This window comes from Salvelinus namaycush, chromosome 27 (assembly GCF_016432855.1).
Source record: "Salvelinus namaycush isolate Seneca chromosome 27, SaNama_1.0, whole genome shotgun sequence".
In the NCBI taxonomy this organism is placed as follows: domain Eukaryota; kingdom Metazoa; phylum Chordata; class Actinopteri; order Salmoniformes; family Salmonidae; genus Salvelinus; species Salvelinus namaycush.
The window spans coordinates 11910189-11937811 of record NC_052333.1 but is presented as its reverse complement, the minus strand read 5'-3'; the positions used below and the strand labels follow the sequence as shown (position 1 = coordinate 11937811).

Here is a 27623-nt window from a genome sequence, read left to right as displayed (position 1 = left end):
TAACATATGGAGCAGAGGATTTTAAATATGTGGAGGGAGGAACTAATAAATGTGGGTTCTATAGTGTGGAGTGTGAATTCCTAGCGAGAGGAATCAAATTGGTTTGGTGATCAGTAGAAAGGTCAAGGGTTACAACTGCAAAGAGATATGGGCATAGAGGGTTGTTCCGGGAGTGCTGCTACAGTCCAGTATAGTGACATGACATCTCAGGGCTTAAAAACATTGAGGTGAGGGTCTAGTGGTGGGCCCAGTTCATACCCGCCCAGCCCCAGCCTCAGCCCCAGCCCCAGTCAGTGAGTACACTACCAGTCACTCCATATTGCTGGACTCTGAGTGGGAGATGTTGAGTGTGTTGGCAGAGGGGAAGAGGTCGCGGTGGTCCGTGGGGCTGTGGTAGTCTGACGTCAGGTCTGGTTCCAACAGAGAGGACAGGGTGAAGTTGGACGAGCCTTTCTTCAGACACTGGGTGTAGAAGTTAAGCAGGAGGTCCAGCTTGTTCTCTATCGACTGCACCTGTACACACCGACAAAACAACAAGAGACGAACGCTATACAAAAATCACAAGATAAACATATATCACAAAAATGCAACGTTCAACTATGTTATTAGTACTAGCTATGTTCAATCAATCAATCAAATGTATTTATAAAGCTCTTTCTACATCAGCCGATGTCACAAAATGCTATACAGAAACCCAGCCTAAAACCCCAAACAGCAAGCAATGCAGATGTAGAAGCACGGTGGCTAGGAAAAACTCCCTAGAAAGGCAGGAATCTAGGTAGAAACCTAGAGAGGAACCAGGCTCTGAGGGGTGGCCAGTCCTCTTCTGACTGTACCGAGTGGAGATTCTAACAGTACATGACCAAGATGTTCAAACGTTCATAGATGACCAGTAGGGTCAAATTATAATAATCACAGTGGTTGTAGAGGGTGCAACAGAGGGTGCAACAGGTCAACACCTCGGGAGTAAGTTAAATATTTTTCCGAGCTTGATTTTGGTCAACTAAACAGTGCCGAGCCAGCAGTCAAACCTAGAATCTTCTGATCCGTAGTCAGATGGATTAAGACGACTTTCGAGTAGTAAGACATGTATAAAAGCAACAGATACCATTAATAAGAAGGGTCTAGAAGCGTCTTCTATGGTGAGCTACCGAATGGCTAGGACAGGTAAGCCCCATAATATTGTGGAGGACTTAATTCTTCCAGCTGCCGTGCATATGGCTGGGACAATGCTGGGGGAAAAGGCCCCAAAAATTATACAGACAATGTCTTCATCAAACAACACTGTTTCACGGCGCAACAGTGACATGGCAGGAGATGTTTTGAAACAATTACTGCTTCGCATAACAAGCCAGTAAATTCTATGCGTTACAGCTGGATGAGTCAGACGTGGCGGACCTGGCACAGCTCCTGGTATATGTCCGTAACGTTTATGGGGGGTCAATTAAGGAAGACATCCTCTTCTGCAAACCACTGGAAACCAGGACAACAGGAGAGGATATTTTTAAAGTACTAGATAGCTTTGTGACATCAAATGGACGTTGGTGGTCAATACGTGTTGAAATCTATACTGATGGCGCAAAAGCCATGACAGGGAGACATAGTGGAGTGGTAACGTGCATGCAAGCAGTTGCTCCCGACGCCACTTGGGTACACTGCAGCATCCACCAAGAGGCTCTTGCTGCCAAGGGAATGCTAGACAGCTTGAAAGACGTTTTGGACACTACAGTGAAAATTAACAACCCCTGAACTCTTGTGTATTTTCTGCACTATGCAATGATATGGGCAGCGACCATCTAATGCTTTTACAACATACAGAAGTGCGCTGGTTATGAAAGGGCAAAGTATTTACACGTTTTTTAAAATTGAGACAAGCTTCAAGTTTCTTTACTGACCATAATTTTCACTTGTCTGACCGCTTGCATGATGACGAGTTTCTCACATGACTGGGTGATGTTTTTTCTCGCCTGAATGATCTGAATCTAGGATTACAGGGACTCTCCGCAACTACGTTCAATGTGTGGGACAAAATTGAGGCTATGATTAAGAAGTTGGACCCCTTCTCTGTCTGCATTAACAAGGACAACACACAGGTCTTTCCATCATTGTATGATTTTTCGTGTGCAAATGAATTCAAGCTTACGGACAATGTCAAATGTGATATAGTGAAGCACCTGAGTGAGTTGGGTGGACAATTACGCAGGTACTTTCCCGAAACAGATGACACAAACAACTGGATTCGTTATCCCTTTCATGCCCTGCCTCCAGTCCACTTACCGATATCTGAACAAGAGAGACGCATCAAAATAGCAAAAAGAGGTTCTGTGAAAATTGAATTTAATCAGAAGCCACTGCCAGCTTTCTGGATTGGGCAGAGTATCCTCAGAGTATCCTGCCTTGGCAAATCGCGCTGTTAAGACACTGATGCCCTTTTCAACCACGTACCTATGTGAGAGTGGATTCTCGGCCCTCACTAGCATGGAAACTAAATACAGGCACAGACTGTGTGTGGAAAATGATTTAAGACTGAGACTCTCTCCAATACAACCCAACATTGCAGAGTTATGTACATCCTTTAAAGCACACCCTTCTCATTAACCTGTGGTGAGTTATTCACAATTTTCAATTAACAAATAAAGTTTTAAATGTAAGATGGTTAAATAAAGAGCAAAATTCTTGATTATTATTATTTTATTATTTGTGCCCTGGTCCTATAAGAGGTCTGTCACTTTCCACGAGCCGGGTTGTGACAAAAACTCACACTTATTCTTATGTTTAGTAGATGTATTGTATACTGTGTGTGTGGCAGGCTTACAATGATGGCAAAAAACAACATTTGAGAGTGCGCTGACCCTGGTGCTAGACGGGGTACGCAGCTGGAGGTTGAATGTTTGAAGGGGTATGGGACAATAAAAAGTTTGGGAACCACTGACCTAAATAATTCATCTCCAGGAAAATACCATCTGAAACAGGTCTGGAATGTAAATTAAGTGTTTCTTACCCACATTCACTCAGAACTATACTGTCTAAGCACCTGAGCAATCAAGTTGTCACATCACCCCTATATTACATAGAATATTAACCCAATCATGAAAGCCATGCATTGATGATCAGGGTTTTTCCTGGCTCAAAAAGGGGCTTAGGTGTTGGGTGTGGCAGAAGGCGTGCGTTAAAATGATGATGAGCTGCGGTCCTACCGTACTGGAGCTCTGTACCTGTTTCTCCACCTTAATGACCCGTCCCATCATACTGAGCTCGTCCAGAAGGTCCAGTTCTGGAGGGGTCTTCTCTCCCTTCTCACTCCTCACCTTCTTATTATCTGGCTGGTAGGACGATCCACGACCCACTATCTGATCCACTCTGGGTAGGACCAGGACAACACACAACAATCAACAACCATTATCAAAATGGTTCATTTAGTGGTGGTATTGGTGATGGAGTGTGTGGGGTTATGAATCCACTCTGTTTCCAACTGTTGTAGGTTGTGTGTGTGTGTGTGTGTGTGTGTGTGTGTGTGTGTGTGTGTGTGTGTGTGTGTGTGTGTGTGTGTGTGTGTGTGTGTGTGTGTGTGTGTGTGTGTGTGTACCTGGTTTGTAGACTCTTGATCCTCCCCAGCATGTCCAGGTGTCCAGCAGAGTACTGCTCTATGACGTCCTTCACGTCGTACGGACGCAGAGTCTCCTTAAACTTCCTCTTGGCCACCAGGAACTTCAGAATCCTGCACACGCACGAACACACAAACATTAGTAGAAATGCCTCACACTTCTGAAATAAATAAGTGAATACTGCAAAAGCGTTTAACCATTAAACGAGTCCTGAGCGTCATCAGTGTAACTACGTAGGTGTGATTAAGTGAGATTTGCAGTCAAAGTGACCTTACCAATATCATTCAGAAATAGCCTCATAAAAGGAAACCACTGTTGTGACATCTGACAATGACATTGCTCCTGTATTACCAATGAGACATGTAGAGCTATGTATAGAATACTTACTGTATACATATCTCTAATCGACACCCTTGTTCCGGTGCACTGTGTAAGGAGAGAGGGACACACTCGGTTTTCTGCACACCCTGGCCCTCTGCTAAGTCAGCTATTAGCTCTCTCTAACACACACACACACACACACACACACACACACACACACACACACACACACACACACACACACACACACACACACACACACACACACACACACACACACACACACACAGTGTGTGTCTAGTCTAACCCCTCTCCTCTCAGTGAGACAGCTGTGCACAAAGCTAATCTTATTCACATCCTCCCTCCACCAATAGTTGCCCTTTCCTAGAAAGAAGTAAAGGCTACGTTGGGGCTGAAAAGTGTTGACCAAGCACATACTGTACAATAGTGTCAAGACCAACAACAGTACTGCTTTGGGCAGAGTTTTGTCTGCTTGTCACACTATAGGAGAAACAGAGTAAAAACGTCTGGCTGTACTACTCTCCCCCACCCGGATCCTGAGGTGCTGGCTCGGCAGAATACAGGAAACGCCAAATGTTAGCATCGCAAAACAGAAGCACTTAACCGGTCATCCCACACCGTGATGGATTGCTCCGTGAGTTGGAGTGGGCAGAGAGTGGAAGCGGGGCGAGGCGGGTGAGGAGGAGGGCTGTTTTATGAGGAAACCCTATCTCTCACACACAGACGGGCTAAGGCCGCTTTAATATCAGTGTGTTGGTGAAACACACACACACACCACATCACAGCAGGGCTGTGGCACAGACAGGAAGGAGGAAGGGTGTAACGTGGCGACTGAACAGCTTGCATGTGCAATGGCAGTTTAGTGATGTGTGCTGCAACTCTGATGGCAGACATCATAACACACACTCTCTCTCCCTCTCTCTTCTGTTCTTCAGGAGAGGGGGAACGTAGGTAAAGAAGCGTGGTGGACAACACCCTTCTTCCTTCCTTCCTTCCTTCCTTCCTTCCTTCCTTCCTTCCTTCCTTCCTTCCTTCCTTCCTTCCTTCCTTCCTTCCTTCCTTCCTTCCTTCCTTCCTTCCTTCCTTCCTTCCTTCCTTCCTTCCTTCCTTCCTTCCTTCCTTCCTTACACAGCCCTAGTGATGCATTCTTCATGACTTGATTTTTGCAGGGTGTATTTTTTCATTTTGCAGGTAGAAGCATATTTTTTTCTGACAGGGTGGTCTCAGGTGTGGGTTAAAGAAAGGGTAAGGACAAGTAGAAAGGAATGAAAAAGAAAAAGAATTAAAGGGGTTCTTCAAAGTGCTGAGTCTCTCTTGATCGCGTGTTATGGTTATAATAATACATGGTCAGCCTGAAGTATGCCCCCTATAGCTACCTGGCATAGGGGCATAGTTGGCACTATATCATTATCTACAGGCTCAGAGGCTCTGGTGGGGAAATGGAGAAGCACTTTAGGAGACCGCATCGGTACCGAAATGTTGAGATTTTGAAGTCAGCATTGAATATGCAAAGTCAGCATTCTGTCATTTTTTAATTGGTTTTATGCACATTACTCATGACATGACATAAGTAGTGAAGTGAGTGTGATGGAGGGGTAAGCTTTTTGGTGTAACACCAAAAGGGAAACGGTTGTTTATTAAAAGGTATATGAGATTAAAAAACAACTTCTAACTTGCGGAGCAATGGAACTATCACTAGGCAAACGATAGGCAAATGGTAGACTTTCCAAACTCTCTAGAGAAAAAGTTACAACGATTTCTGGATAAAACTGCATAAAATTGCTTCAATAGTGTCAAAGGTTCACAACTGGGCAGAAATACAGAAGTTGACTATGAGTGGCTTTAGCAGAGCTTGATTAGTTTGAGGAGAGTATTACAGCAAGTATGCAGATCTCTCTCCCTCTAAACATCCACCCCATACCCCAAACGGCCAAACACCCCACATTTCCACAGGTAGGTAGGCAGGCTGATTAACTAAATTAGTCTTCCTAAAGTGAAGCCTCAGCTAAAATATACCTGTTTTTTAAAAGACATCAATCTTAGGTGGGGAACTTGCCAGTCACACACACCTGCCCCGGTGTGGAGGTACAGAACAACACATAGCTATAAGTCAATTGATGCACTCCAAATAGCACCATATTCCCTATAAAGTGGAGCTCTATATAAAGTAGTGCACTATATAGGAAGGGAATAGAGTACCATTTGGGACACATCCAGTATCATGTGGTTTATTTAAACTAGGGGTTCTATATTGTCATACCAATGGATCAATTCTTGAGCGGAGCCTGAGACAACATTTTCCACCGCCATCAACAAAACACCAAATGATGGAATTACTCCTGGAAGAATGGTGTTGCATCCCTCCAATAGAGTTCCAGACACTTGTAGAATCTATGCCAAGGTGCATTGAAGCTGTTCTGGTGGCTCGTGGTGCCCAACACCCTATTAAAACATTATGTTGGTGTTTCCTTTATTTATTCAGTTACGTGTAAATAAATATTTGTAACAATGGGAAAAACTATTAGCATATTATTCAGTAACTACTCACAAAGCCACAAAAGTTCAGTATGTCCTACTTTTCTGGTATCTTTGTAAGGTAATAATGTTTACGCTTTCATGTGCAAGCATGGTACTAACTAGGGCCCACCCTCAATTGAATCCAGTCCCAATCCACTATTAAATCAAATCAAAATGTTATTTGTCACATGCGCCTAATACAACATGTGTAGACCTTACCGTAAAATGCTTACTTACAAGCCCTTAACCAACAATGCACTTTAAGAAAATATTTACTAAATAAACTAAAGTAAAAATAAAATGAAAAGTAACACAATAAAATAACAATAACGAGCCTAAATACAGGAGGTACTGTTACGGAGTCAGTTAGTTGAGGTAATTTGTACATGTAGGTAGAGGTAAAGTGACTATGCATAGATAATAAACAGTGAGTAGCAGGAGTGTAAAAACACTGATCAATTGTTCAGCAGTCTTATGGCTTGGGGGTAGAACCTATTAAGGAGCTTTTTGGACCTAGACTTGGGACTCTGGTACCACTTGCCATGTGGTAGCAGAGAGAATAGTCTATGACTTGGGTGACTGGAGTCTTTGACTATTTTATGGGCCTTACACTGTTACCGCCTAGTATATAGGTTCTGGATTTGATGTACTGGACCGTATCGCACTACCCTCTGTAGCGCCTTAGGGTCGAATGCCAAGCAGTTGCCATACCAGGTGGTGATGCAACCAATCAGGATGCTCTTGATGGTGCAGCTATTTAACTTTTTGAGGATCTGGGGACCCATTCCAAATCTTTCTTTTCTGTCTCCTGAGGGGGAAAAGGTGTTGTCGTGCCCTCTTCACGACTGTCTTGGTGTGTTTAGACCATGATCGTTTGTTGGTGATGTGGACACCAAGGAACTTGAAGGAGGGAGAGGTTGTTGTCCTGGCACCACACTGCCAGGTCTCTGACCTCCTCCCTATAGGCTGTTTCATCGTTGTTGGTAATCAGGCCTACCACTGTTGTGTCGTCAGCACACTTAAGGATGGTTTTGGAGTCGTGCTTGGCCACACAGTCGTGGGTGAACAGGGAGTACAGGAGGGACGAAGCACGCACCGGTCCCCAGTGTTGAGGATCAGCGTGGCAGATGTGTTGTTGCCTACCCTTACCACCTGGGGGTAGCCCGTCAGGAAGTCCAGGATCCAGTTGCAGAGGGAGGTGTTTAGTCCCAGGGTCCTTAGCTTAGTGATGAGCTTTGTGGGCACTATGATGTTGAACGCTGATCTATAGTCAATGAACAGCATTCTCACATAGGTGTTCCTTTGTCCAGTTGGGAAAGGGCAGTGTGCAGTGCGATTGAGATTGCATCATCTGTGGATCAGTGGGGGCAGTATGCGAATTGGAATGGATCTGGAGTTTCTGGGATGATGATGTTGATGTGAGCCATGACCAGCCTTTCAAAGCACTTCATGGCTACCGACTTGAGTGCTACGGGGCGGTAGTCATTTAGGGAGGTTACCTTCATTTCCTTGGCCACAAGGACTATGGTGGTCTGCTTGAAACATGTAGGTATTACAGACTCGGTCCGGGAGAGGTTGAAAATGTCAGTGAAGACACTTGCCATTTGGTCCGTGCATGCTCTGAGTACACGTCCTGGTAATCCGTCTGGCCCCGTGGCATTGTGAATGTTGACCTGTTTAAAGGTCTTGCTCACATCGGCTACAGAGAGTGTGCTCACACAGTCATCCAGAACAGCTGGTGCTCTCATGCATGCTTCAGTGTTGCTTGCCTCCAAGCGAGCATAAAAGGCATTTAGCCCAACTGGTAGGCTTGCGTCACTGGGCAGCTCGTGACTGTGTTTCCCTTTGTAGTCCGTAATAGTTTGCAAGCCCTGCCACATCCAACGAGTGTCAGAGCTAGTGTAGTAGGATTCAATCTTACTCCTGCATTGACGCTTTGCCTGTTTGATGGTTCATCTGAGGGCATGGCGGAATATCTTATAAGCGTCCGGATTAGTGTCCCGCTCCTTGAAAGCGGCAGCTCTAGCCTTTAGCTCGGTGCAGATGTTGCCTGTAATCCATGGCTTCTGGTTGGGATATGAACGTAAGGTCACTGTGTGGATGACGTCGTCGATGCACTTATTGATGAAGCCGGTGACTGAGGTGGTATACTCCTCAATGCCATTGGATGAATCCCGGAACATATTCTTGTCTGTGCTAGCAAAACATTCCTGGCATCCGCGTCATCTGACCACTTCCGTATTGAGCGAGTCACTTCCTGCTTTAGTTTTTGTAAGAATGAATCAGGAGGATAGAATTATGGTCAGATTTGCCAAATGGAGGGTGAGGGTGAGCTTTGTATGAGTCTCTGTGTGTGGAGTAAAGTGGTCTAGAGTTTTTTTCCTCTGGTTGCACAAGTTTATATACACTTAAGTTGGAGTCATTAAAACTCATTTTTCAACCACTCCACAAATTTCTAGTTAACAAACTATAGTTTTGGCAAGTCGGTTAGGACATCTACTTTGTGCATGACACAAGTAATTTTCCAACAATTGTTTACAGACAGATTATTTCACTTATAATTCACTGTATCACAATTCCAGTGGGTCAGAAGTTTACATACACTAAGTTGACTGTGCCTTTAAACAGCTTGGAAAATTCCAGAAAATTATGTAATGGCTTTAGAAGCTTCTGATAGGCTAATTGACATCATTTGAGTCAATTGGTGGTGTACCTTTGGATGTATTTCAAGGCCTACCTTCAAACCCAGTGCCTCTTTGCTTGACATCATGGGAAAATCAAAAGAAATCAGCCAAGACGTCAGAAAAAAAATGGTATACCTCCACAAGTCTGGTTCATCCTTGGGAGCAATTTCCAAATGCCTGAAGGTACCATGTTCATCTGTACAAACAATAGTACGCAAGTATAAACTCCATGGGACCACGCAGCCGTCATACCGCTCAGGAAGGTGTCTCCTAGAGATGAACGTACTTTGAAGCGAAAAGTGCAAATCAATCCCAGAACAACAGCAAAGGACCTTGTGAAAATGCTGGAGGAAACAGGTACAAAAGTATCTATATCCACAGTAAAATGAGTCCAATATCGACATAACCTGAAAGGCCGCTCAGCAAGGAAGAAACCACTGCTCCAAAACCGTCATAAAAAAGCCAGACGACAGTTTGCAACTGCACATGGGGACAAAGATTGTACTTTTTGGAGAAATGTCCTCTGGTCTGATGAAACAAAAATAGAACTGTTTGGCTATAATGACCATCGCTATGTTTGGAGGAAAAAGGGGGAGGCTTGCAAGCCAAAGAACACCGTCCCAACCGGTGAAGCACAAGGGTGGCAGCATCATGTTGTGGGGATGCTTTGCTGCAGGAGGGATTGGTGCACTTCACAAAATAGATGGCATCATGAGGCAGGAAAATTATGTGGATATATTGAATCAAAATCTCAAGACATCAGTCAGGAAGTTAAAGCTTGGTCGCAAATGCGTCTTCCAAATGGACAATGACCCCAAGCATACTTCCAAAGCTGTGGCAAAATGGCTTAAGGACAACAAAGTCAATGTATTGGAGTGGCCATCACAAAGCCCTGACTCTCACTCCTATAGAAAATTTGTGGGCAGAACTGAATAAGTGTGTCCGAGCAAGGAGGCCTACAAACCTGACTCAGTTATACCAGCTCTGTCAGGAGGAATGGGCCAAAATTCACCCAACTTATTGTGGGAAGCTTGTGGAAGGCTACCCGAAATATTGGACTCAAGTTAAACAATTTAAAGGCAATGCTACCAAATACTAATTGAGTGTATGTAAACTTCTGACCCACTGGGAATGTGATGAAAGAAATAAAACATGAAATAAATCATTCTCTCTACTATTATTCTAACATTTCACATTCTTAAAATAAAGTGGTGATCCTAACTGACCTAAGACAGGGAATTTTTCCAGAGATTGAATGTCAGGAATTGTGGAAAAACTGAGTTTAAATGTATTTGGCTAAAGTGTATGTAAACTTCCGACTTCAACTGTATGTACACTACACTTCAGCATACACACTATAAGCTGCTTTTAACCCTTTACACTCGTGGGAATTGCCTTATATGGATAGGGCTACAGTGAAATGTTTCTTACAGAAGAAATATGAAATGCATATGCATAAGCACGGTAGCAAATTAAAGAGAGAAGTTTATAGATTATGGGGAAATTATAAAGACCAAAGTTCAGGACACAACAGCTCACCTGACAAGACTGAATTCAAACATTACACTGTTGATTGTATGTGCATTTGACATTTACTGTCCTTTTGCCACGTTTATTGATAAGGAAATATGAAAATACTCAGGATACATTGAGTAACAAGACTATTCCTGGATATGTGGGGTAGGGGCAATATAAGACAAACAAATGACAAGGGTTTGAGTGAGAGGATTAACTGGTGTCTCAAAGTGGCCACACACCTCTCTAAAGTGTGCACAGTTCCTAAGTCATTTCAATTCACTTTTATGACTGAAAGAAGAAACTTCAACTATAAGGTGCTTTTCTGAGCTCAATTAAAATATATGTACCCGCACACTGAAGAAGCCTGCAAAGCCAAAACGTCTGTGTCTATCCCTGATGGAGTGAGATTATTATTTATTTAAAAAAAATATGAAGTAAGCTTTATGCGACATCTTTTTAAGTGTGGACACATCACAATTTTGCTGATCAGATCTGGGAACCCGGCCTGCGGCAGGAAGGCTCAGTTACCATGCTAAAGTGGACTTTTCGCTACCGTCAGCTTAAACTGCAAACAGCCAGAGTCCACAGGAGGAGCCGGGCATTCATCTTACTACAGCCACCATAACAGGAAGTACTATAGACCCAAGTACTGTGGCGACTTGAGGACCAGAGAGGAGACAGGTGACCTGGTTCCACAGTTAGGGGTACTGTGGACCAGTAGGTAACCTGTGGGTACAGGTAGGGGTGGTGTGAACCAGTAGGTACCCTGTGGGTACAGGTAGGGGTGGTGTGAACCAGTAGGTACCCTGTGGGTATAGGTAGGGGTGGTGTGAACCAGTAGGTACCCTGTGGGTATAGGTAGGGGTGGTGTGAACCAGTAGGTGCCCTGTGGGTACAGGTAGGGGTGGTGTGAACCAGTAGGTACCCTGTGGGTACAGGTAGGGGTGGTGTGAACCAGTAGGTACCCTGTGGGTATAGGTAGGGGTGGTGTGAACCAGTAGGTAACCTGTGGGTACAGGTAGGGGTGGTGTGAACCAGTAGGTACCCTGTGGGTACAGGTAGGGGTGGTGTGAACCAGTAGGTACCCTGTGGGTACAGGTAGGGGTGGTGTGAACCAGTAGGTACCATGTGGGTACAGGTAGGGGTGGTGTGAACCAGTAGATACCCTGTGGGTACAGATACGGGTGATGTGAGAGGGGGTGTAGGACTCACCTGACAGCCCGTATCAAAGTCTTCACTGCTGGGATCACCTCCTCCATGGCTACATCACAATATGGTTTGTCTTCAACACTGTCCTCCCCTACTCCTTCCACTGGGGACAGGGCAACAACAAGGTGAGAGTGTGTGTGCACAAATTAGCACATTTTATAGATGGTACAAGTATATACGTGAGACCGAACTTGTGTGTATGTGCCTACAGTATGTACTGTATATACAGTGGGATCTGAAATGATTGAAACCCTTGATAAAAATTAGCAAAAATATGGGGCGGCAGGGACTAGTAACCGAAAGGTTGCAAGTTCAAATCCCCGTGCTGACAAGATACAAATCTGTCGTTCTGTCCCTGAACAGGCAGTTAACCCACTGTTCCTGTTAACCCATGGCTGTCATTGAAAATAAGAACATTTTCTTAAAACTTCTTATGGCTGCAGGGGCAGTATTGAGTAGCTTAGATGAAAGGTGCCCAGAGGTGCCCATAGTAAACTGCCTGCTCCCCAGTCCCAGTTGCTAATATATGCATATTATTATTAGTATTGGATAGAAAACACTCTGATGTTTCTAAAACTGTTTGAATGATGTCTGTGAGTATAACAGAACTCATATGGCAGGCAAAAACCTGAGAAAAAATCCAAACAGGAAGTGGGAAATCTGAGGTTGGTCGATTTTCAACCAAGCCCCTATTCAATACACAGTGGGATATGGATGAGTTTGCACTTCCTACGGCTTCCACTAGATGTCAACAGTCTGTAGAACCTTGTCTGATGCCTCTACTGTGAGGTGGGGCCGAAGGAGACAGGAATTAGTCAGGTCTATCATGACCTGACCATGCTCTGACCATGAGCGTTCACATGAGAGGGAGCTCTGTTCCATCACACATCTGAAGTCAATGTAATTCTCCGGTTGGAACGTTACTGAAGATTTATGTTAAAAACATTCTAAAGATTGATTCAATACATCGTTTGACATGTTTCTACTGACTGTTACGGAACTTTTTGACATTTCGTCTGCTTTTAGTGAACGCGCTTCCTGACTTTGGATTTGTTTACCAAACACGCTAACAAAAATAGCTATTTGGACATAAATGATGGACATTACCGAACAAAACGAACATTTATTGTGGAAGTGGGAGTCCTGGGAGTGCATTCCGACGAAGATCAGCAAAGGTAAGTGAAGATTTATAATGCTTTTTATGAGTTTTGTTGACTGCACAATTTGGCGGGTAACTGTATGGCTTCCTTTTGTGGCTGAACGCTGTACTCAGATTATTGAATATTGTGCTTTTGCCGTAAAGCTTTTTGAAATCTGACACAGCAGTTGCATTAAGAACAAGTGTATCTTTAATTCTATGTAAAACATGTATCTTTCATCAAAGTTTATGATGAGTATTTATGTTATTTGACGTGGCTCTCTGCAATTATTGGAGGCATTTCTGAACATGGCGCCAATGTAAACTGAGGTTTTTGGATATAAATATGAACTTTATCGAACAAAACATATATGTATTGTGTAACATGAAGTCCTATGAGTGTCATCTGATGAAGATCATCAAAGGTTAGTGATTAATTTTATCTCTATTTCTGCTTTTTGTGACTCCTGTCTTTGGCTGGGAAAAGGACTGTGTTTTTCTGTGATTTTGCAGTGATCTAACATAATCGTTTGTGGTGCTTTCGCTGTAAAGCCTATTTGAAATCGGACACTTTGGTGGGATTAACAACAAGATTACCTTTAAAATGGTATAAGATATATGTATGTTTGAGGAATTTTAATTATGAGATTTCTGTTGTTTGAATTTGGCGCCCTTCACTTTCACTGGCTGTTGTCATATCATCCCGTTAACGGGGTTGCAGCCATAAGAAGTTTTAACTAACTTGCCTAGATAAATAAATTGACTTTTTTTTTTTTTTAAATGACAGTTTAAAATAAATAATTCAGGTAGCCTAGTGGTTAGAGTGTTGGACTAGTAATTGGAAGGTTGCAAGATCAAATTCCTGAGATGATAAGGTAAAAATCTGTCGTTCTGCCCCTGAACTATTGTTAGGCCGTCATTGAAAAAAAGAATTTGTTCTTAACTTGACTCGCCTAGTTAAATAAAGATAAAATAAAAACAAATAATTGTATAAAAAAAGGGGGAAATTATATTATTCTATACTAATACAATTGCTCTGAGAAAGACATGTTGTACTACTTTTTTTCTCTCAAAAAGTTAGAGGTCAAAGACACTAACCCCAAGCACATATCAAAATCCACAGAGAACTGGTTAATTGGACATAAAAATCAACATTTTGAAAACAGGTGTGTCAATTTTGACCCTTACCTTTCTGAGAGAAAAAAAGTATTGCTTGATAAACAAAATCTCTTTCTCTGAGCAATAGTAGTTGTCAAAAAAAATGATATAGTCATTTTTGCTCATCTTTATCAAGGGGGTGTGAATCACTTCAGACCCCACTGTAGGTGTATGTACTGTATATATGCATGCAGGTGAGAGGGAGTTAAGTCCTCATTCCCACCGTCTGCAGGAGGTCTGGGTTTGAGTCGTAGGGAGGTGCGGAACCGCGTGCGGTCGTTGAAGCTCCAGCTCTTCTGCACCTTCCCGGGACTGGTGGCTTCTGGGACATTCTCCGTGCTGGGCGACTGGCGGAAACTCGTCCTGGGAGGCAGTGGGGACGCCTTGCTCCGGATTGCCTGGGACGAACGAGAGTTGTTCATCCGCATCCGGTCTCGAAAACCTATTTTGCTGCTGCTGGAACAATGAAGGAACAATTAACCTGTTTATTGAATTAACTACCACTATTATCTGCCACTTAGGACATCCTTAGAGTTCTGTTGTGTGATTTTCCTCATGACTGTAGGTCCATAGTGTCCAGTGTTTTAGACCCTGAGTTTGGCCAATCAGCAGAGGAGCAGTCCCATGTAGCTAGACTATGTTAGCTAGCAGGTACAGACAGCAGTACACTAGACAGTGTAGCTACTGATTACCATTACACATTAAACAGTCACACCGAGCTGAGTCAGTGACCAACAAAGCAGACAGAGAACAACAGAGACAGATATTTAGACTGGGAAATTACAGACGTGATGGAGAGACAGACTGACTGACTGACTGACTGATTTACTGACTGACTGATTCACTGACTGACTGGTTGACTGACTGACTGACAGAATTACTTACTTACTGACTGGTTGACTGACTGGCTGGCTGACTGACTGGCTTACTAAATGGTTGGCTAACTGGCTGACTGACTGACTTACTGAATGGTTGGCTGACTGGCTGGCTGCCTGGCTGACTATCAGTGGGTGGGGGGCAACACAATAACTCCTCTGTGTCATGTTAACATGTTTTAAAGTCACAAAGTATTTCCAATATCACACATCAGCGAACGATTAGAAACATGTTGTTGTTTACGCCTGTAGTTTACACCGAGATACTCCTTGTTTGTGCGCTGGCCTGCCATTTAAGTTAATATTTAAATAGCTGAAAGAGCATTAGGGGAAATAGCATTTCATATGTTGGAGCTAAAATGCTCAGGTTGACTTAGAAGGGGAGGGTGGACAGAGTAAGATGTTGAATTACTGTTAGCCCTTTGGGGGGGAAAGTAAATAAGTGAGGCTGAATACAGCTGAATCCTTCAAAGACATGCACGGTATACTGAGCAAGTATAAGAGAAACATTTTAGCAGACGAAAGGGAAAACTCTATTAGGGGAGAGAAATGTTTTTGTATGGGTTAAGTGGATAAGATTTGCAAAAGTACAACACGCATGTGATTACATTGCATGCATGACCATTTGAATCCTCTCTCCAGAAATCACTACAGAGCAGGATTGATCAAAGAAAGCATGCATGAAAAATGTGCACTTAACAATTAATGGTCATGCAACTGTATTAAGAGAACAGCATGCATGACTTTCTAAATATTTGATCTTTGGAACAAACTTCTGTCCAAAATATCAAATATATTATTTTAAAAAGTCTGTCAAATCTGTAACTGTGAGAGAAGGCCAATGCTGACATTAGATCCACATGAACCATGAAACATTCCTAAGAATTCCTTTGTTCTCCAATAAACAACGCATGGTTTAATGTGTCCCCCAGTTCACCAAAAACAATGTTAAACCAGGCAAGACAACTGGTAATAGTTAACAGAGTTATCCTCTGAACAGAACACCCCATCATTCTCTCACACAGTAAAAGCTCAGTCAAAGAGTTCTACGCCAGAGCAGTGTATGTTTCCCATTCTCAAAGATCAACTAGAAAATGTGAATATCAGTTGGACAAGATGGTGCCGAAGATGATGGCTGACGTTTTACATTCCCGTAACCAATTGTGCTATTTTGTTAATTTTTTGCGTTGTTTGTAACTTATTTTTTTACTTATTTTGTACATAATGTTGCTGCTACCGTCTCTTATGACCAAAACTAACTTCTGGACATCAGAGCTGGGATTACTCACCACTAACTGGAAGAATCTTTCTCCTTTAACGAGTCCGACAAGAAGGATATACTGCTGTCCCGGGAACAGGCCCAGATCCCCGTCATTTGCGTAAAGAAAAGAGGACGCAGTTCGGGCTGCCTTTTGAGAATCTGTAGGCGCGCGAGTAAACTCCCACTGCCTTCAGTTCTACTTGCTACCATGCAATCATTGGAAAATAAAATGTATGACCTACGATTACAATTATCCAACGGGACATTAAGAATTGTAATATCTTGTGTTTCACCGAGTCATGGCTAAACAACAACATGGATAATATAGAGCTGGAGGAATTTTTTATGCACCGGCAGAACAGAGAAGCTACGTCTGGTAAGACGAGGGGTGTGTGTATTTTTGTCAATAACAGCCGGTGCGCAATGTCTAATATTAAAGAAGTCTCAAGGTATTGCTCACCTGAGGTAGAGTACCGTATGATAAGCTGTAGACCACACTATCTACCAAGAGAGTTCTCATCTATACTATTTGTAGCCGACCACACTCAACCAACTCTATAAGGCCATAAGCAAACAAGAAAATGCTCACCCAGAAGCGGCACTCCTAGTGGCCGGGGACTTTAATGCAGGCAATCTTCAATCAGTTTTGCCACATTTTTACCAGCATGTCACATGTGCAACCAGAAGACAAACAACTCCAGACCACCTTTACTCCACACACAGAGATGCATACAAAGCTCTCCCCTGCCCTCCATTTGGCAAATCTGACCATAATTCTATCCTCCTGATTGCTGATTGCTCATGCTTACAAGCAAAAACTAAAGCAGGAAGTACCAGTGACTCGCTCAATACGGAAGTGGTCCGATGATGCGGATGCAACGCTACAGGACTGTTTTAGCAAAACAGCACAGACTGGAATATGTTTTGGGATTCATCCAATGGCATTGAGGAGTATACCACCTCAGTCATCAGCTTCATCAACAAGTGCATCGACGACGTCGTTCACACAGTGACCGTACATACATATTCCAACCAGAAGCCATGGATTACAGGCAACATCCGCATCGAGCTAAAGGCTAGAGCTGCCGCTTTCAAGGAGCGGGACACTAATCTGGAAACCTATAAGAAATCCTGCTATGCCCTCAGACGAACCATCAAACAAGCAAAGCGTCAATGCAGGATTAAGATTGAATCCTCTACACCGGCTCTGATGCTCGTCGGATGTGGCAGGGCTTAAATAAACTATTAACCTTTTCTCAATAGGGGGTGCTGTTTGCACTTTGTAAAAATTTCGTTCCCAAATTAAACTGCCTCGTACTCAATTCTTGCTCGTACAATATGCATATTATTATTACTATTGGATAGAAAACACTCTCTAGTTTCTAAAACCGTTTGAATTATATCTGTGAGTAAAACAGAACTCGAGTTGGAGCAATTTTCCTATGAGGAAGTGAGAAATCTGAAATCTGCAGGCTGTTCTGAGGTCAGTTTATTAATTTGCATGTCTTCTATTGGTTGAGATGCACTGCATACGCCTTCCCCTGGATGTCAGCAAATAGTGAGAATTGGAATGGAGTTGCTAGGCAGATCTGAGGCCTTATAAATGGGCTGGCAACGTGGGGTCCTCTCTTTCCTTCGTTCGCCATGACGCAAGACAGACCTCAGGATGGCGTTCTAGAAAGCTCCCGTTATAGCCCTTAGATATATCCGGCTCTGATTTTATTCGATATAGGTGTTAAAGACATCATAATGTTGTTATTTTAAACCAAGTTATATCAGTTTATTGCGATTTTTATTGCGATCAGTATATTGCGATTTTCGGGTATTTATTTGTGCTGCGTTCTAGTGAGTTGGGCACGTCTGGGCCACATGGCTAATGTTTACTGCTAATTCCAAAGTTGAAGGCGACAATCTACAACCGAGCAACGAATCTTTTGGACAAAGGACAACTTGCCCAAGATTCTGATGGGAGCTCATCAAAAAGTAAGAACTATTTATGATGTTAATTCGTTGTTCTGTTGAAAAATGTAAAACTCATATTCCGCCATTAATTTTGGTGCGGTCTCGCTTTAACGCACGCTGTATGTCGTAGTAACGTTAATTTTAAAAATCTAACACAGCGATTGCATTAAGAACTAATGTATCTTTCATTTGCTGTCCAACCTGTATTTTTTAGTCAAGTTTAAATTTAGTTACTGATTAGATTAGGTGCCTCTCCCAAGATTTCTCCCGACATATTGTTGGCAGCTTGGCTACTATTCTCATTGTATAACCACAATTTGTGCCGCTAAATATGCACATTTTCGAACAAACTCTATATGTATTGTGTAATATGATGTTATAGGACTGTCATCTGAAGAAGTTTGAGAAGGTTAGTGAAAAAATTAATATCTTTTGCTGGTTTATTCGTTATCGCTAATGTTGGCTTGAATCAATGCTGTTGTGTGGTTGGCTATTGTAGTAAGCTAATATAATGCTATATTGTGTTTTCGCTGTAAAACACTTAACAAATCTGAAATATTGGCTGGATTCACAAGATCTTTGTCTTTCATTTGCTGTACGCTGTGTATTTTTAATAAATGTTTTATGATGAGTATTTAGGTAATTCACGTTGGTCTCTGTAGTTATTCTAGTTGCTTTGGTGAGAGTTGTGATGGTGGCTGCAATGGTAAACTATGATTTATACCTGAAATATGCACATTTTTCTAACAAAACATATGCTATACAATAAATATGTTATCAGACTGTCATCTGATGAAGTTGTTTCTTGGTTAGTGGCTATTTATATCTTTATTTGGTCGAAATTGTGATAGCTACCTATGCAGGGAAAAAATGGTGGGAAAAAAAAGTTGTGTCTTTTGCTATCGTGGTTAGCGAATAGATTTACATATTGTGTCTTCCCTGTAAAACATTTAAAAAATCAGAAATGATGGCTGGATTCACAAGATGTGTATCTTTCATCTGGTGTCTTGGACTTGTGATTTAATGATATTTAGATGCTAGTATTTACTTGTGACGCTATGCTAGGCTATGCTAGTCAGCTTTTTTACTGATGGGGGTGCTCCCGGATCCGGGATTGTGTGCAAGTAGAAGTTAAGGACTACAAAGGGAAACCTAGACGCGAGCTACCCAGTGAGGCGAGCCTACCAGACGAGCTAAATGCCTTTTATGCTCGCTTCGAGGCAAGCAACACTGAAGCATGCACGAGAGCACCAGCTGTTCTGGATGACTGTAACGCTCTCGGTAGTCGATGTGAGCAAGACCTTTAAACATGTCAACATTAACAAAACCGCGGGGCCAGATGGATTACCAGGATGTGTACTCAAAGCATTCGCAGACCAAATGGCAAGTGTCTTCACTGACATTTTCAACCTCTCCCGGACTGAGTCTGTAAAACGTACATGTTTCAAGCAGACCACCGTAGTCTCTGTGCCCAAGGAAGTGAAGGTAACCTGCATAAATGATTACCGCCCCGTAGCACTCACGTCAGTAGGCTTGAAGTGCTTTGAAAGGCTGGTCATGGCTCACATCAACAGCATCCACAAGGATACCATAGACCCACTCCAATTCGCATACCGCCCCCACTGATCCACAGATGACGCAATCTCAATCGCACTCCACACTGCCCTTTCTCACCTGGACAAAAGGAACACCTATGTGAGAATGCTGTTCATTGACTACAGCTCAGCGTTCAACACCATAGTGCCCACATCACTAAGCTAAGGACCCTGGGACTAAACACTAAACACTCTGCAACTGGATCCTGGACTTCCTGACTGGCCACCCCCAGGTGGTAAGGGTAGGCAACAACACGTCTGCCACGCTGATCCTCAACACTGGGGCCCCTCAGGGGTGTGTAGTTAGTCCCCTCCTGTACTCCCTGTTCACCCATGACTGCGTGGCCAAACACAACTCCAACACCATTCTTAAGTTTGCTGACGACACAACAGTGGTAGGCCTGATCACCGACAACAATGGGACAGCCTATAGGGAGGAGGTCAGAGAACTGGCAGTGTGGTGCCAGGACAACAACCTCTCCCTCAATGTGAGCAAGACAAAGGAGCTGATCGTGGACTACAGGAAAAGGCGAGCCGAACACGCCCCCAGTAACATCAGTGGAGCGGGTCGAGAGTTTCAAGTTCCTTGGTGTCCACATCAACAACGACCTATCATGGTCCAAACGCACCAAGACAGTTGTAAAGAGGGCACGACAAAACCTTTTCCCCCTCAGGAGACTGAAAAGATTTGGCATGGGTCCCCAGATCCTCAAAAAGTTCTACAGCTGCACCATCAAAAGCATCCTGACTGGTTGCATCACCGCCTGGTATGGCAACTGCTCGGCTTCTGACCGTAAGGCACTACAGGGTAGTGCGTACCGCCCAGTACATCACTGGGGCCAAGCTTCCTGCAATCCAGGGCCTATATAATAGGCGGTGTCAGAGGAAAGCACCCAAGTCATAGACTGTTTCTCTGCTACCGCACAGCAAACGGTACTGGAGCGCCAAGTCTAGGACCAAAAGGCTCCTTAACAGCTTCTACCCCCAAGTCATAAGACTGCTGAACAATTAATTAAATGGGCCACCGGACTGTTACATTGAACCCCCCCCCCCCCCCCCCCCCCCCCCCTCTCCATTTATTTTGTACACTGCTGCTACTCGCTGTTTATTATCTATGCATAGTCACCTACATGTACAAATGACCTCAACTAACCTGTACCCCCGCACACTGACTCAGTACCGGTACCCCCTGTACATAGCTTCCTTATTGTTATGTTATTGTGTTACTTTTTATTATTTTTACTTTAGTTTATTTGGTAAATATTTTCTTAACTTCTTGAACTGCACTGTTGGTTTAAGTGTAGGGGGCAGTATTTTCGTTTTTGGCTAAAAAACGTACCCATTTGAAGCCTATTTCTCAGCCCCCGAAACTAGAATATGCATATAATTGTCAGATTAGGATAGAAAACACTCTAAAGTTTCCAAAACTGTCAAAATGTTGTCTGTGAGTTTAACAGAACTGACATTGCAGGCTAAAACCTGAGGAAAATCCAATCAGGAAGTGCCTCTGTTTTTGAAACCTCTCTGTTCTTATGCATCCCTATCACCCATTTAAAGGGATATCAACCATATTCCTTTTTCTATGGCTTCCCTAAGGTGTCAACAGCCTTTAGACATAGTTTCAGGCTTTTATTTTGAAAAATGAGCGAGAACGATCACATTGCGTAAGTGGATAGGTGGGGGCTCTCAGAGTGAGTTGTGTGCAACAGAGAAAGGCGGCCATTGTTACTCCCGGTCCTAGTGAAAAACCAACACTCCCGGTTGATATATTATCGAATAGATATTTGAAAAACAACCTGAGGATTGATTATAAAAAACGTTTGACATGTTTCTGTGGACATTATGGATATTATCTGGAATTTTTGTCTGCGTTGTCGTGAACGCTTTTTCCTGTGGATTTCTCAGCATACCGCGCGAAACGAACGGAGGTATTTGGATATAAAAATATCTTTATGGAACAAAAGGAACATTTGTTTTCTAACTGGGAGTCTCGTGAGTGAAAACATCCGAAGATCATCAAAGGTAAACGATTAATTTGATTGCTTTTCTGATTTTCGTGACCAAGTTACCTGATGCTAAGTGTACTTAATGTTTTGTCGAGCGATCGATAAACTTACACAAACGCTTGTATTGCTTTCGCTGTAAAGCATAATTTCAGAGACGACAGGTGGATTAACAAAAGGCTAAGCTGTGTTTTGCAATATTGCACTTGTGATTTCATGAATATGAATATTTGCTAGTAATATTATTTGACTGTGGCGCTATGCTATTCAGCGTTGCTGATGACAATTATCCCGGATCCGGCATGGGTGGTTCAGAAAGGTTAAGGGCTTGTAAGTAAGAATTCCACGGTAAGGTCTACACTTGTATTTGGCACATGTGACAAATACATTTTGATTTGATTTGATGTCAAATATACCAAATGTCAGCCATTTCTAGCCTGAGTACCATCGGCAATGACAAGTGTCTTCCCACTCTGCTCAATGAAGAGGCTAAAACCAACTTCTTACTCAAAAGTAGAACATTTACAGAGACACACACACTGCACTGGGCCAGAAGGCTTTGGGACCCTCAGGCAGAGTGAGAAAGGGTGATGGGGGGGTGGGGGGTGCTGACGTGCCCCGTGCACAGGCTTGTCACCGTGGATACCTCTGCTGTTTGCGGCCAGTGTGAATCCGGAAGAGACTCCGCTTTTTAGAAACGAGCTGACTGAAGAGACACACAAGGCAGAGGTAGATATGGTGAGGAAGAGGAGGATAGGAGAAGAGGAAGAGAGAGGAGAGGCCGGGTGAGGGGTGCAGAGGAGAAGAAGAGGAGGAGAGGAAGGGCGGGTGAGGAAGAGGAGGAGAAGAGGAAGAGCGGGTGAGAGGTGCAGAGGAGAAGAAGAGAAGAGAAGGAGAGGAAGAGAAGAAAAGAAAAGAAAAGGAGGTGAGGAAGAGGAGAGGTGAGGAAGTGGAGGAGAGGAGAGAGGAGGAGAGGAAGAGAGGAAGTGAGGAAGAAGAGGAAAGGAGGTGAGGAGGAGAGGTGAGGAAGAGGAGGAGAGGAGAGAGGAGGAGAGGAAGAGGAGAAAAGGAGAAGAGGAGAGGAAGAGGAGGAGAGGTGGTGAGGATGAGGAGGAGAGAGGAGAGGAGGAGAGGAGAGAGGAGGAGAGAAGCGGAAGTGAGGAAGAGGAGGAAAAAGAGAAGAGGAGAGGAAGAGAAGAGGTGAGGAAGTGGAGGAGAGGAGAGAGGAGGAGAGGAAAAGAGGAGGAGAGGAAGAGAGGAAGTGAGGAAGAAGAGGAAAGGAGGTGAGGAGGAGAGGTGAGGAAGAGGAGGAGAGGAGAGAGGAGGAGAGGAATAGGAGAAAAGGAGGAGAGGAGAGAGGAGGAGAGGAATAGGAGAAAAGGAGAAGAGGAGAGGAAGAGGAGGAGAGGTGGTGAGGATGAGGAGGAGAGAGGAGAGGAGGAGAGGAGAGAGGAGGAGAGAAGCGGAAGTGAGGAAGAAGAGGAAAAAGAGAAGAGGAGAGGAAGAGGAGGAGAGGTGGTGAGAATGAAGAGGAGGAGAGAAGTGGAGGAGAGGAGAAGAGGTGAGGAAGAGGAGGAGGAGATGTGTACGGAGGTAGTGAGATTATAAAGGTGAAGATGGGAGGAGAAGAAAAGTAAAGGACAGGGTGAAGTGGAGTGGAAGACCAGTACTGCCTCTCATCAGTCTAAAATGGCTTCCTTTCCTAGTCTCCTTTCACGCTGAAGGATTGCCAAGTGAAAGCATGTGTCCCTGTTGGCCCCCAACATATTGCTTTCCCCTACACTTCCTTTGTTTTCAGACCAGACTAGATAAAGGAAGGAGGCAAAGAAAGCAAGCCATATCAATTTATTGAGAAGCACCCCATTGAGGAGGGAGGTAAGGAGTAGGGATGTGTGAACGGAGTGTGTTGAGTTGGGGATGTAGTGTAGGCAGCCAGAGTGCATGCATAGGAAGCAGTTCACTTCAGTATGTCCATGATTAGACTGAAGCCGCCTTTCCAGAATGTCTAAGTAATTAGCTCCACACCTATCCATTGTCTTCTTGACTTGAAAGGCACACTACCATCAATGTGTGTTATTAATGTATTTATGTAGATGCAGTACTATTTAATCTACAGTATGAAAAAATATCACCGGTTCATATTGAGGGGCTACAAGACCAAAACATATACCTTGGAAAACATGGCATGTTATTGTATGTATTAACAGGCATGTTATTGTATGTATTAACAGGCATGTTATTGTATGTATTAACAGGCATGTTATTGTATGTATTAACAGGCATGTTATTGTATGTATTAACAGGCATGTTATTGTATGTATTAACAGGCATGTTATTGTATGTATTAACAGGCATGTTATTGTATGTATTAACAGGTATGTTATTGTATGTATTAACAGGCATGTTATTGTATGTATCCGTCATGCTGGGTTGTGCTGTACTGTTTTTCTACTGCCATGTTGGAACATTGCCTGTACGATCACAGCACCACTTCCTAGCATGTTGGAACATTGCCTGTACGATCACAGCACCACTTCCTAGCATGTTGGAACATTGCCTGTACGATCACAGCACCACTTCCTAGCATGTTGGAACATTGCCTGTACGATCACAGCACCACTTCCTAGCATGTTGGAACATTGCCTGTACGATCACAGCACCACTTCCTAGCATGTTGGAACATTGCCTGTACGATCACAGCACCACTTCCTAGCATGTTGGAACCATGCCTGTACGATCACAGCACCACTTCCTAGCATGTTGGAACATTGCCTGTACGATCACAGCACCACTTCCTAGCATGTTGGAACATTGCCTGTACGATCACAGCACCACTTCCTAGCATGTTGGAACCATGCCTGTACGATCACAGCACCACTTCCTAGCATGTTGGAACCATGCCTGTACGATCACAGCACCACTTCCTAGCATGTTGGAACATTGCCTGTACGATCACAGCACCACTTCCTAGCATGTTGGAACCATGCCTGTACGATCACAGCACCACTTCCTAGCATGTTGGAACATTGCCTGTACGATCACAGCACCACTTCCTAGCATGTTGGAACCATGCCTGTACGATCACAGCACCACTTCCTAGCATGTTGGAACATTGCCTGTACGATCACAGCACCACTTCCTAGCATGTTGGAACATTGCCTGTACGATCACAGCACCACTTCCTAGCATGTTGGAACATTGCCTGTACGATCACGGCACCACTTCCTAGCATGTTGGAACATTGCCTGTACGATCACGGCACCACTTCCTAGCATGTTGGAACCATGCCTGTACGATCACAGCACCACTTCCTAGCATGTTGGAACATTGCCTGTACGATCACAGCACCACTTCCTAGCATGTTAGAACCATGCCTGTACGATCACAGCACCACTTCCTAGCATGTTGGAACATTGCCTGTACGATCACAGCACCACTTCCTAGCATGTTGGAACCATGCCTGTACGATCACAGCACCACTTCCTAGCATGTTGGAACCATGCCTGTACGATCACAGCACCACTTCCTAGCATGTTGGAACATTGCCTGTACGATCACAGCACCACTTCCTAGCATGTTGGAACATTGCCTGTACGATCACAGCACCACTTCCTAGCATGTTGGAACATTGCCTGTACGATCACAGCACCACTTCCTAGCATGTTGGAACATTGCCTGTACGATCACGGCACCACTTCCTAGCATGTTGGAACATTGCCTGTACGATCACAGCACCACTTCCTAGCATGTTGGAACCATGCCTGTACGATCACAGCACCACTTCCTAGCATGTTGGAACATTGCCTGTATGATCACAGCACCACTTCCTAGCATGTTGGAACCATGCCTGTACGATCACAGCACCACTTCCTAGCATGTTGGAACATTGCCTGTACGATCACAGCACCACTTCCTAGCATGTTGGAACATTGCCTGTACGATCACAGCACCACTTCCTAGCATGTTGGAACATTGCCTGTACGATCACAGCACCACTTCCTAGCATGTTGGAACATTGCCTGTACGATCACAGCACCACTTCCTAGCATGTTGGAACATTGCCTGTACGATCACAGCACCACTTCCTAGCTCGATGTGTCAGAGAGAATGCAGAGACACACACATTCAGAAGACAAGAACAAACCTGCAAGGGACTTCTGCCTTCCTGAGAACAGGGTTGATGGAGGGATGGCATGGAAGAGAGAGGGATGATGGAAGAGAGAGAGGATGAATGGATGAGGGTGATGGAGTTGACATGAGGATGAATCAGACGAGGAAATACAATGAGAGGCAGGGAGGAAGAGCAGGCGATGCTGTTAATTACAAACAGGTCTGAGATCAGTGACAGGTGGTTAGATACACAACAGCACATCCACACTGGAACCACAGACCAGAGAACAGCCAGCATGCTCCTTATAGCATAAACCAGTTTGATGCTATAAGGAGTAAAAACATGCGGTATCCTCTGGTGAACCACAGTCATTTTATCCAGTGGATTATTTATCAGAGGATTAATGACACAAATGATGATCAAAAGAACAGGGCCTAATGTACTGAACAGAATACCACAATGTACTGAACAGAATACCACAATGTACTGAACAGAATACCACAATGTACTGAACAGAATATCACAATGTTGTTCAATTGTGTGTGACTGTGACTGAAGGTGACGGTTTGTTTGTGTGTGTATGGGGTGTATCTATATATTGGTGTGTCATGTATCAGTGTGTTGATGTATCTGTGTGTGTGGTGGTGCGTACCTGTCCCCTGACAGGTAGGGGGAGCTGTAGGGCCGTAGCCCAGACAGCAGGGTGTGGTGGGACTTGTGAAGGACCTTCTTGGCGCTACGCCGTCGCTGAAGGTGACTGAACAGTAGCGTCAGTTCTCTGACCCCACGTGCCCAAATAAGAAAACAAATGAAAGAACAAAACAACAACTCATAAAAAGGGTCAAATTAAGAGTCAAAACATTAAAGAGAGGGGGGATCACTTCCTATGTAATTCATCAAAATGAAGTCAGAAATACGAATGCGCCACCAACACACTTTTGCTTGTTACTGGACACAGAGCTAAGAAGCAAGAAAGACACAAGTCATGAAAGCCCCTCTTTTTAACCAAACAAAATTTGTGAAATTAATATGTAAATACTTAAAATAGGAGAACATAATCTTAAGAAACAAACAACGGTGGTATTCACATTTTGGAGGCTTGGAGAAACGTGTAGTAACTTACAAAAATGTATACAAATGCAGCCCACCATTTTAGATCAGGAGGATAGAATGTCCATGCCACTACTGGTAGAACCAGCTGAATAGCTGGGGTAGTGCTCATCTTTGTGCATGTGTGCATCAGTGGAGGCTGCTGAGGGGAAGACGGCTCATAACAATGGCTGGTACAGAGTAAATGGAATGGCATCAACCCATATGTTTGATGTATTTGGTACCATTCCACCTATTCCGCTCCAGCCATTACCACGAGCCCGTCCTCCCCAATTAAGGCGCCACCAACCTCCTGTGGTGTGCATGTGCATGTGTGTGTTTCATGTCTACCATATCTATGTATAGGTTAAATGTGTTTTTCTCCTAGTTCCTATAATTCATCTGTACAGCCTCTCATAATCTCCCTACAATGCTCTCAATGTTCAACCGGTTAGCCGTGTCAGTTGGCGTTGAAACCCACATTCTTTTAGGAAAGGTACGCTCGCTATTCCAAGTCACATCTACCTGAACAAACATGTCATCCTTTTCATTTCAT

At 43.8% G+C, this 27623-nt stretch overlaps 1 protein-coding gene across 1 annotated transcript in view; it reads right to left on the bottom strand.

Annotated features, from left to right (window-relative positions):
• Positions 1–309: 309 nt before the first annotated feature.
• The window catches only part of LOC120022033 (potassium voltage-gated channel subfamily KQT member 4-like), a 141143-nt gene continuing 113829 nt past the window's right edge, over positions 310–27623 (bottom strand). The window contains exons 9-13 of the mRNA XM_038965830.1: positions 14395–14624; positions 11879–11978; positions 3587–3718; positions 3216–3360; positions 310–513 (exon numbers count right to left, since the gene is read on the bottom strand). Of these exons, the coding sequence (XP_038821758.1) occupies positions 310–513; positions 3216–3360; positions 3587–3718; positions 11879–11978; positions 14395–14624 (811 nt within the window). The remainder of the gene's footprint in view (positions 514–3215; positions 3361–3586; positions 3719–11878; positions 11979–14394; positions 14625–27623) is intronic.